Raw genomic sequence first — 12,020 nt, forward strand, 5'->3', positions numbered from 1 at the left:
CTGTATAATTAAAAAAGATAATGACTTTCAAATTAGTTTTTATTAATAGAATTAAGCCACATTAAGCCATAAAAGGTGTTCATAAATATGTTAATAAAATGTGTGGTATTAATGAAAAACATTCTGCAGAGACTGAATAATTTAAGAGTTGGATATTACACTTAATTAAAGTTAAATATTAAAATTATGAATTATCACAGCTAAAATGGGTGTTAACAGTAGGCATCACATTCAGTCAGGTCAACAAATAGCTGTTATTATTAAAAGCATGTAGACAATAAATGAAATTTACTTAATAAGTGAGGGGCATCTTGACTGTATGAAATGCTCCTAGAAAGTTGTTTCTGGCAGGCACTGAGGTTCTCACTTTACAAGTGAGAGCAGGATCTTAAGCAAAACACTTGGTTTGAGCTCAGTCACAAAGCTCATTAATAAGTTGTCCTGCTGTGCTTAGGGTAGAAACTGCAGAAGCAGTTTAGTGTCTCTTCAGCAAACTCTTTTCAGACTGGGGGTTTTTAGGCAATGAGGGTGAAGATCTGACTCTGGCACCACATCTGCTGTCAGGGCTGTTGTAGTATCTGATATCTTTGGAATGCTGAGTCAAATTTATCTGAAAACTCTATGATGAGACGGAAGTGCACGAATAAATGAATTTTCCACTGCAATATTCAGCTCCTAATAAGTAAACACAAACTACATGTTGTTAGAAAATCCAGATGTTCAAAATTCTGGGTTGCATATCTGTTGCTCTTGCTCAACAAAATTCAGCACTCTCTGTGGTCATGTTTGTCAAGCATTGGTTGGAGAGCCACAGCGGTCTCATATCATCAAAGTAAAAAAAAACAAACTCACATTTCAATTTCTGGTTTTTTTTTTTTTTTTTTTTGTTTTTTTTTTTTTTTTTTTTTTTTTTTTTTCCTCAAGCTAGGAATAAGGAGCCCTAAGAAATCTGACAGAAGTCATGACCTCTGCTAACCCCCCGTGGTTGGGCCACAAAGCATCAGCCAGGAGCTGCACCATGGGATGCTGGAGTGAGGACAGAGGCAGGACCTGCAATTCCCTCTCTGGACAGAGCTTGCCTTTGCCTCCCTAGTGCTTGGAATAACAGTTCTTTGTGTCACTCTCTATGTGATCAATTAGACTAATCAAATTTCTGATGTCAATGAGGAGAGATCACGAGAAGCCTTGTTAGCTTAATTTAGTCTTGAACATCACAGAGTCAGGCCACTGGCAAGGCTCTTTGACACAGGATACAGCATCCAGGAATATTCCTGTGTGCCTTCACACTGTTCCCTTTGGTCCCTAGCTCCCTGTGGCAAGGATACCATCACAGATACGCGGGGAAGATAACTCTGAGTAGGAACAATTTGCAGTGATGAAGTCTTGCTATTAACTGGGGGCCTGTGGCAAATGAAAGAGAGACGTGAGATGAGCAGCAGGAGAGGGATTTTCTGGGATATTGTGAAGCAGAAGACTGGACTTAGTCCTATAGCAAGCTGCAGAGACACAGTGAGTGTTACTGAATTCCTATTTTACCTACTTATCTGGACATGAGGAAAGCAAACACTGATGTTGTGGAGACAGAGGGATGGCTGTGTTCTCTCAGGTTCTGTATTTTGGGTACTTATCTTCCAGTATTGTCAACTGGATGGAAATACAGGGAGCCATGAAAATAAGTGTTAGAAAAAGATTTGTGGGTGGAACTTTGCCCTTCTTTGGGAAGCCTGCCTGCCAGTTTATGTGAATCAAACCCGGGATAATGCTTTTCATCTGTTTTATTCACTGTAGTTTAGCTGTAATTATCTACACTTTACACCATATTAGTAAATCTACTCCAGAATATTATATTAGAATAATGAAGCTTTAATTAAAAGAGAACTTGCTCAACAACCTTATTAATAAATCTTTGCTCAGATATGGGAGGACACTGCCAATTTTGGTGTGGATTAGCAATGTTCTGCTTTAGTAATAATACTGACTAGTCAGCTAGGAATTTTAATCTTTAAAGTGCTTCTCAAGCATTAAATAATTAATCCTCATAACACTCCCATGAGATAGGTGAGTAAATATTACTATCCCTGCTGTACAGATGGGGGAAGCCTGGGTTAGACTATTCAGCTAGACTGGCCTGAATCCACTGGGAGTGCAATTGCCAAAGCAATGTTTAGGACTCGGTATTTTTGCATTTAAAAAGTGAGGTATTGCCTTCCTGGAAGATCAAAGTCATTGCCAGAAAAGTAAAAGTGTCATCTCACGTGTCCCTCTTTCTTTCAAAACTGTGCTTTCTATTTCTATATCAAGGGATAAAGGTCTGCATATCTTTTGAAAGAGAAATTTTCTATAAGACAGAAATAACTATATGCACCCACTTATACATACACAGCCACTGTTATTTAATAGAAGGATGTTCTACTTTTCTGCCAGCTGCTACATATTTATTAAATACTAAAGACATGTTTGTAAAGAAAGTTTTAATATTAATTTTTGCCCTTGAATAGTTTTTTACCCATAGCAATAAAACATTCTAGAACCTTTGGGAGCCCATATTTAAATTGCCTGATGGTTTTAGACCAATATAATTAACCAGTATATTGGTTCATTTAGTTAGTCTTTTTTTTTTTTCTTTTTACACACCACAGGTTCCTGAAATTAAGTTGGTATTGCTAGAAATAAGAAGGTGGTATTGGAAATGCAGCAGGAATATGAATGAATGTTTGCAGTTCCACCAAGGTGGTCACAGGCAGAAAGGGCACTTTTCCAAAATGACTATTGATTTTTGCACTCACACCAGATAAATGATATGTGAGGTAGTTCAAGTTTCAAATAACACCCAACCTCAGCTCTGGAGATTTATAAAATGAGCATTAAAATGAGATGAACTGGATTATCTGATCGGTACTCTGAACAGATGGGAGTATCTGGCTTCAAAGTATAGGCCAAGGTGCTTTAGGCATTTATTAGACAAATGTAAAAGCCTCAGACATTCTAATATAACTAGAAAAATCAGTTTGTAGCAGACTGCAAACTGGCATCTTCTGAAGAATATAACTGTATTCAAACAATCACCCCACAGTATAAGCTCCCAGTTTTTAATCTATTTTTTCCAAATATAAATGCAGTGGTCACTAGTAAGGGCTACCAAACCCGTGGTGCAAGGAAGCACAGGCAGGTATCACTTGATCTGGAGGTACCTTTCAAACCACCTGCGTCTCTCCTATGTGTGTAAGTTCCAGTCAGGCTGCTGATCATCTTCCACAAGTGATTATTTATACAAAAGGGAAAAAAAATCCTCCATGTTAAACGAGGTCTTATAACAGACTGCTCTACCTATGATGTTATGGTAGGGCCTCTCCTAAGGCATACCATAATGGTCAATTTATCTGTTCTGCTTCAGGAAATTTGACTCCTTGCTCAGGGATCTAATGAATGGCAGCACAGCCACATTTTTGGTTTGGATAAACCCCATCAAAAGGGGCTCTTTAGGAAAATTCTTCCCCTACAAACTCTTTCATTAAAAATACCTGAAATGGAGACATTTATAACAAATATATTTTCATTTGACATGACATTGCTTTTTTATCAAGCAAGTATTTCAGTTTTGGTGTTGACCAGAACTGAAGTTCTTTTGATTTTCTGGATACATTATACTGAAAAAAAAAATTCTGTTGCAACACTTCCTGCCAAATAAATGAAAACCATTCACAGCTGGGTGACTGCAAAACTGACTTTAGCTATATTTATAGAGTATTTACATTTCTACTTATTTCAGGAAAAATACTTATTTCCTGTATATGTTTTTCTGTAGGAGGAAAAATAAAGATGATGCCCAGAAAGTTGAGGGTATAAATATGCAGAATTTGGGTTGGAACTGCAGTTCATTGAGTTGAACACTGAGACTTGTAAAATAGCCTTAATTCCAGCCTGGATATCTAACCTCTAACCTCTATCTAACCTCTCTGAGCTATGTTCAGTGAAGAACTAAACAGAGGTAAGGCGAGAATACAAGGAATGGTGGAATCAACATTTCTAGATGATTCAGGAACTTTGCAGCTGGGAGGTCTCTGATGGTGACACACACACTTGAAATGCATGGGAACATTTCCAAATAGCCTCTAGGTGTGTCCAGCTCTGCAGCAGCAAAGCATATGATGTGTCTGTGTTCAAAAAATTCTTATTTATCAACACAGACTGGAAAAAAGCTCTAACTGGAAACACACTGGTTAGATTACCTGGATCTGCATGCACAAGACTGGTAACTTAAGCCCACTTTAGTGCCTGGTTGCTGGGGGCAGAAATTCTGTGAGCATCACACTGGAGGAGCTGCTCGAAGCTCAAAGGCTGGAAGAACATCTCTGGATATTGCTCCCTTTCTATTTCCAATCTGTCTGCTTCAGTGTGTGAGACTGTCCTTATAATTGTAGCAAATGTATGCACTGTGCAAAGTCAGCAGCAGACAGAGCTGGATGCATCTGGACACTGCTGTGTTTTTTGTGTGATGACAGCAGTCAATAGGAAAATAGAAAAAAACAAGCTTTTCTTTTCCTTTGCTTTCCAGGTATCATACCTGGGCCCTGACTCTGTATGACAAATTGGATGTATCTGAACAATCTGTGCAGTTAGATCTGGTTCTCTGAAGAAAATTGCTGGAAATTGAGAGCAAAGAGCTTTGTGTAAATTCAGCATAACTACAGGGTTTTATAAATTACTATTGCCTTAAAGCACATTTCAAAATGTGTTCAATTTTACATTTGTTATTTCTTTAAGAGGCTGCATATAAATATTGTTCGAGATCAGCACCTAACTTCCACCTTCATATTGTTAATATTTTCGCAAGCCAAGTGCCATAAAAATGAAGAAAATTACAGGTTATACTCAGAAGTTCAAGATTTTCTACCTGAAAAGTCATATTCAGAAGATAAATTTTTGTCATGAGAAAAAGTGGAAATATAGCAGACCTATGCACTAGCAGCAGTATAACATGCAAAACTCATTATTTAGGATATTAAAATATGTTTGTAGAATGCATAGCTGCAGCGATATCTTAGATAATCAGTTATGGAAGAAAAATACTGTAGAAACTATTAAGTGAGCTAGCATGTAAGAAGAAGTTGGAAAATACTCTCTAAACAGTTGTGAGAAACAGAATGTATTAGAAAGATAATATACATGCAGAGTTTACAAACCGTGTCTTTAGGGTGGCCCAATAAGTAGAAATATGGGGACCCATGCTTGTCACTTTTCATGCACATGGAGAGACTGGAAGGTACCATTCCTAAAGGAAGGGGAGGAACAGCCTAGGACCAATCATTAGAATTAACAGAACCAGTGACATACAGACATTTTTACTATTGTTAGAGCAGAGAATTCTTAGTAAGTTTAGAACAACTGAGAGAAAAGCTCATATGTAACAGGAAAGAAGTATTTCTGTGAAGCTAAGACAAATAGGCATGCTGTAAGTCTAAATATTAGTGGATTATTAAACTACTGTACATATATATTCAGGACATAGATTCTACCTGGTCTATGGATATGGAGTACATCTTGAGGTGCTTCCTGAAGGAGTCATAACAAATCAAAAGCAAAGGTTTTAATGCATTTAAGAACCGTGCCAATTTACTTGTATGAAAAATCCTTGTATTGGTATCAACTCTGACATTTTTTGGGTTTTTTTACTGGGGTGATGCTGAAGCAGGAGACGAGAGTTTCTTCAAGGTCTTCAGAAATGACTTATTGCTAAATAACTTGTGGCTTTCATCTCTTAACCAGCAATTTGCATATACTGACACTTTAATCTTCCTCCCTTAAACAGCCCAAACTAAATCTAAACTCTAGTTCTGTAAAACCACCTGTGTGTAATGAACCCATGGGGTGAGCCGTGTACACAATTTGGCACTGTGTGAAGAAACAGAGATTCCAAAAATACATGATGTGACCCCAGAACGTCTCCTAATAAAGCCAAGAAAAGGAGGGGAAGAGAGGGAAAGGGACCATCATTGCGTAGATCCATAAAGCACCAACCATCACCAAACAATGCAGATTCCTTGTTCTCCAGACTTCAGTGATTCCAGTTCCCACAGCTCTGTGTATCTGTTAGTGTCACATACAGTGTGACCTAGAATCCTCAGGGCCAGATCCAGATGTCCAAGTTAGGGCAATGGAAAAGTTTTCCAAAATCTCAGTGTAAATGGGCTGGAGTCTCTAAAATTTATAACTTCCTGCAGGAGTTCTCAAGCAACTTAAACCAAAGTGAAACTTAGTAGAAACCTTATATTAAACTTGATAGATGATTTTTTAGTCCTAGAAGTAGGAACGGAAAGAAATTTGTTTATTTATTATTAGTTTGGATGTTCCTTACATGTGGAATTCAGTGGTTTGCTCCCTCTGCACTACCAGACAGAAAGCAACTGGGGCAGGGGCTTATGCCTTGCTGGAGGGATGGAATCCACCTGCAGGTGCTAACCTGCCTCAGCCTTCTCCACCTTTACACCCTGTTGCCAGTCATTTGATTATAACTCATTGCTTTCAGAAACTTCTAGGAACTTACATATTTTAATGTACTGTGAGTAATAAAATCTCCAGTCAGGAAAGGCCAGGAGCAGTAAGCCAGAAAAAACAAACGGCCAGGACTGCTGGGACTGAGAGTGAAACACCACAGGCTTTCCTAGGGAACTTCCTCCAAAAACATCTAGAGGAAGGACTAGGTGTTCCGACAAAAACTGTAGTTTTCTGAGGCTGATCAATCATCAGATGTAACTTGCTTCTAGCAGAACTCACAGCTGGATAGAGGGATTGATTTGTCAGCTTTACTTCCTCTTGAAAGTCACCATTTTGGGATTTTGTGAACAGTTTTCCTGCATTTTGCCTTTGAGGATGATACTTCATCCCAGTGTTTGGCTGTGCAAAGTACATGTCCTTCTCCTGGTGTTTCTATAGCTATGGCTAAGGCTTGAAATACATAAGCATCTGTAATGAGGCTCCCACAGTGTGAACAGGCAGATTTTTAGAGCTGCTGCACACCCAGTAGCTCCTGCTGAAGTCAGTGTCCCCTTAGGTAGGTGCACACATGGGAAATTAGGCAGCCACTTCAAGAAATGTCTTGATCCATCACTTTATTCAGATTGTTTTTAATGCTGGTGGGAAAAGTGCTCAGCTCTGCAGTGATGACTCTGGGATTCATGTCCTGTGACACGAATGAAACCTCACACTCTCTGCAGCCAGACTTCCCAGGCATTAAGCGCTTTTTGGGATCAGGATTCCCAGCAGTACTTCTAGTCTTTCTTGCACATTAATATGATTTCTTGCTATGACTTGGTTCTCTGGAGCACTCAGCTGGCAGACTATTTCCTATGAAACATGATGCTGCTGTTCTTCGGGTTTGGATGAGCTGTGATAATTCACCTCCCATGGAAGCACGGCTCCTCTGGCTATCCTTATCCTCAGCAAACATGTTCTGAGATGCTGGGTGATAAAACACCTGTTTTCAACACTTCTTTTGTTGCACCCTGCTGTGAAATCAGCTATAGTTTTGGAGCATTAATCATATCTGAGCTCCTTCGCTTACATTCTGATGGCAGCATGCCTGCTGCAAGGGGATTTCTGCCTCTGAAATGGGCTGGGATCTCTGGCATTTGTTTTCAAGCAAAATCAGCAGCTGGAATGGAGGTAAATGATGCATTCACAGCACAGTTTATTTCTTACCCTAGGTTTGAAGAGTGCTTCAGCTCAGCCAGAATTTTCCAAGAATGGAAATGGACAGATTTCCAGCCAGTGTAAACTGACATAACTCATTCAGGAGATTTACACCCTCTCAGCAGCTCACTCTTTGTTTCTTCACTAAGTGCTTTCCTCTTTTCAGTACACATTCTTTTCTTTCACAAATCACTTTCTTATTATTGATGAATTTTTCTTAACACTGCTTTTACAGATGTCAATCACATAATCATTCAAACACTGACATTTTTTGCACTTAAGTACATACCACCATATTTTGTACTAACAGAAACATTGCACTGGAGTTTAAAACACAAAGAAAATCAAGAAATTGAAGGCTGAAGACAATAATGTGACAGTCTTGGCTGGCTGGTTTAGGTAGCTCTAGGTAAGTTTTCTCCTTTTTAGTGCTGTGAATCAGAGTGTTGCTGCTGTTGGAAAGGTCTTTACCACAGCATTACTAAACCTGGTTTAGGAAGTCCCTGACCATTTTTCTTGCCAGGGACTGGGAGAGAATATCCAGGAGAGGACCCTGGTACACTTGTGCTATTTTTATATTTATCCCTAGGCTTCTGCTGCACACCACCATTGCAGTCCCAAGGCTCTGTCCTCCAGCCTTGCATTCTTATACTCAACTAAGTCTTATTTCCCACTGATGCTCTCCACAGCTGGACCCTGATGAGTATAAAAAATATTTTTGACATGTAATTGCTTAAAAAAACCCTGATTATTTCAGTAAAAAGAGATCCAATTAGTCTTGTTACATCTCAGCTGTGAAATTCTGGTTGAAGGAAGAGGGAGTTACTAAATATTGACTATCTGCTGTCCTCAGGACCACTTTGTCCTCAAGCCTACTGTCACAATCTTCTCTGCATTCAGTTTTACATTTGGAAAAGATGTTTCTGGGGGTGTCTGACAGATGTTCTTCACATCATGATGACTTAACCTTGAGATCTTGCCTGCTTGAGACGTGTCTTCCCATTTTAATTGGTTCTGTTTGTTAATTGCTGTTTTTAACTCCCTAGGCAGGCTGCTGTTGGAATTTAGGTTCACCTTCTGTTTGTTCTTAGACTACTTCTTACACCTTTGGGAAATGACCTAAGGAGGACTTTAATTATCTCAGTTAATTTCAACAGGCATCTTCTTATTTTGCTTCCATTCCCCCTCCAGACTGGATACAATTCTGACACTTCGGTTCTTGCACAAAGCACAGACTAAGAACTGCAGATGTGCAGATGTTGTCCTTTGCTGTGATGCTTTCTGCAGGTTGTTTGCACACTATGAAGTAACTCCTGAACACTTTTACTCCTTTTACAGTGGAGTAGGAAAAAGGGCCTTTCAAGCATAGCTTAGTTCTCCTCCTGTGTAAAGTTGTAAGCTGGAGTTTGAAAAATGATCTGATTAAAAAGCACTTCTTTGTAGCAACTTTTATTTCTCAGTAATCTGCATTTTTAAACAACTAATGCTAAGCCTTCCCAAATGGCAAGCTTGGCTCTAAACAACTCTATGAAGTCACCTTGCTGCTTTCTCTTAGCACTAAAAGCTGTGTCTGGATTTCTAGTGGTTTATATGTATTTTATACTCATCATCGTCTGTGGAAGACTTGTGCACATTTTGGAAGATTTGTTTTCCTAAATCAATGATACTTACACTGAATTTTTTTCGTGTTTGTGGTTTTAAAAATTTTTAATTTTTTTTTTTTACCAGAATAATGTACAATTTTATAAGATTATATAAATTACAGAAATTAATTTTAGATTCCAAATGGCACCGGGACCTTAAGAAATTCAGATTTGGAATGGGTCTGAACTGCAAGTGATTCTTTGCTCGTTGTAGCCTCCTGGGCCTACCTTAGATTAAATTGTTTTCTGAGGAAGCTGCTGGTATAGGGTTCTGCTGTTTGAGAAGGATTATTGCCACTGCATCAGTCCTGGCTGTTCGTTTGCTCTTTCATTAAAAATGTTGCACCTCTCCCATAAAATCATTTTGGAGGTGACCTGAATTTCTGTTCGAGGTCTCTCTGAAAGGATTGCAGACTAGTTAAAATTGATATTAAATGTCTTAGTATCATTTTATCAGAGCCCCTGAAAGCCATTTTGGCTTTGTTTCTATTCACCAAAAGTATAAATCACTAACTTTATTATCAGATGAGTGGGCTATGGCCCATCTTTTCTGCCTTTATTCAGAAGCTTTTGAAAGTTGTAAAAAATGCAGCATACACTGTCCTGAGTATTGGCTTAGCCATAGAATTAGCTCTTGCTTAGAGAAAATAGTGCAATTACCATGTGTATTGACAGCTGGGAAAGAATTGACATTCAGTGCAACTGACTTTAACAGAGATATTGAATTTATGTTGGCAGCAAAGGCTCACCTGAACCTATAGTTAAGCCTTAGTATTTGAATTTTTATGTGACTGTAATTTCTGATTCTAATGGGAAGGTACTCTGGAACTTCAAAAGTAAAAGTAAAAAAGTTTAATAGAGTTATGGACCTCATAGCATAAAGAAGTTAAGGATTTTTCATTAAAAAGTAGTCCTTTTCCTGAGAGATTTAAGGCCCAGGGGTGCACATCATAGAACTTATGTAAATATATGAAATTGTTACACCATACTATACAGTAAACCCTGATTTCAATTAAAAAAAACCCCCAACTCTTTGTGTTTGAAATTACCTTTGGATAATTTCTTTTTAATTTTTGTCATTTCAGTTATGAAATAACGTTCCTATATTGTCTACATGACTCATACTTTTTGAAATATTTAGTAAGTCCCAGAAATCCCTCTGAAACAAAATATAAGAATGGATCCTGTTTTCTCACCACAATGAGCAAAATCTCATGTTTTAAATTCAGCACTGGCTTCTGATTGATCATCCATGTATTTTGTCAGAGAGAATACAATGGGTGAAGCTGTCAAAGAAAGGAGTACATTCTTGACAATGCTTAGAGTTCCAGCCTGAGCCACTCAATTGCATGGCAACAAGATCATCTGCTGTAACTCAAAATGTGCAGAGAAGTACCAATAAGGAAGAAATTCCAATAAAGGAAGAAAAGGAGAGTTTATGGGCAAATCAGCAACTCCTAGCACGCTCAGAGATGTCCCCTAGGAGGTTTGCAATGCTTCCTCCAGTGCACATCTTAGAAGCCACTGCCTGTGTTGGGAGGGCAGCAGATGACAGCGATGTACACACACATGAGTCCACCCCTACACAGGTAAGCACTTAAGGCAATACTTAATGTGCTCCAGGAAATTACAATTTATAAATATCTGCAACTGCTACTTAATTCAAAAGCAATATAGTTAATTTATACAGAGTCATGCACATATAAAAATGTAAAGATGAAAACCCACCATATTCTGGGACCTGGCCTGTTCCACGTTTCAACAACAGTCGCACTCTCCTGCCACCAGACTTGATTAGCTCTATTGCTCTGGCATGTGTCATGTCCCTTGTGCTTTCTCCATTGATTTCAATTATTTGATCTCCTACCTGTCAGGTAAGAAGAATATTGAGTCAGACAGAATTGCAGTAAAATGAGTGTTTCGGGAACAGACATATTCAATGGATCACAGGTTACTTGAATGACAGACAGACACATCAAGGAAAATTTGTTCCTGTCTATCTGAGGAATATTACTGGCAGATCAAATAACCTCCAAAGTGGATTCTGAATGTGGTATATCAAATACTGCTTGTCTTCTGCTGAAATCAGTGTAATGCCTGTAACTTGCTCACATCTTCTGCACGTAGAGGCTTTGTTGAATTACTTGACGTGGTGGAGTGACTGGAACATTATCTGTGCTACTCTGTAACATGCAGTGTTGTGTGAGCCTGAGAAGAACTTTCTTGCACTTGCTGTTTTCATAGAGAAAAGAGAGGTTCAAAGCACAAATAGAAACTTCCATCATTTGAATTTCCAAACCTCGGTAGTAAAGTTTCACACCAAATTAAGAGTCGTTATGAAGCACGCCATTAAACAAAGAAAGGTTAGCGCTATGACACAGGGCAAGCAGGTTTGCTGGAGTTCAAAGAGCATGCTTTGAACTATTTACCACAGGAGCTTTTTGCTGGGAGTAAGCACAGCCTGTGGCGGAGCTGTCTAGTTAGAGCAGCTGACTCCAGGGTTCTGCTTATGGATTTCTGCCACTCATCTCCTGGCCAGATTTCCAGTTAGAGCTGGCTTCATTATTATTTTTCTGCTCTATTTCTACAGCAGTTAAACGCGGCACTGATGTCTGCACATCCCATCCACCCCAACCTCCTTGGCTTTGCCTCCAGCCTGCATGTTTTGGTTCTGGCTGGCTTTCCATG

General features: G+C 38.9%; 1 protein-coding gene across 1 annotated transcript in view; it reads right to left on the reverse strand.

Moving 5' to 3' along the window:
• The window catches only part of MAGI2 (membrane associated guanylate kinase, WW and PDZ domain containing 2), a 705,159-nt gene that overhangs the window by 12,041 nt on the left and 681,098 nt on the right, over positions 1-12,020 (reverse strand). Inside the window, exon 20 of the mRNA XM_041474679.1 lies at positions 11,061-11,199. Within this exon, the coding sequence (XP_041330613.1) occupies positions 11,061-11,199 (139 nt within the window). The remainder of the gene's footprint in view (positions 1-11,060; positions 11,200-12,020) is intronic.

The sequence above is a fragment of the Pyrgilauda ruficollis genome, unplaced genomic scaffold (genome assembly GCF_017590135.1).
Source record: "Pyrgilauda ruficollis isolate IOZ18807 unplaced genomic scaffold, ASM1759013v1 scaffold33, whole genome shotgun sequence".
Taxonomy (NCBI): domain Eukaryota; kingdom Metazoa; phylum Chordata; class Aves; order Passeriformes; family Passeridae; genus Pyrgilauda; species Pyrgilauda ruficollis.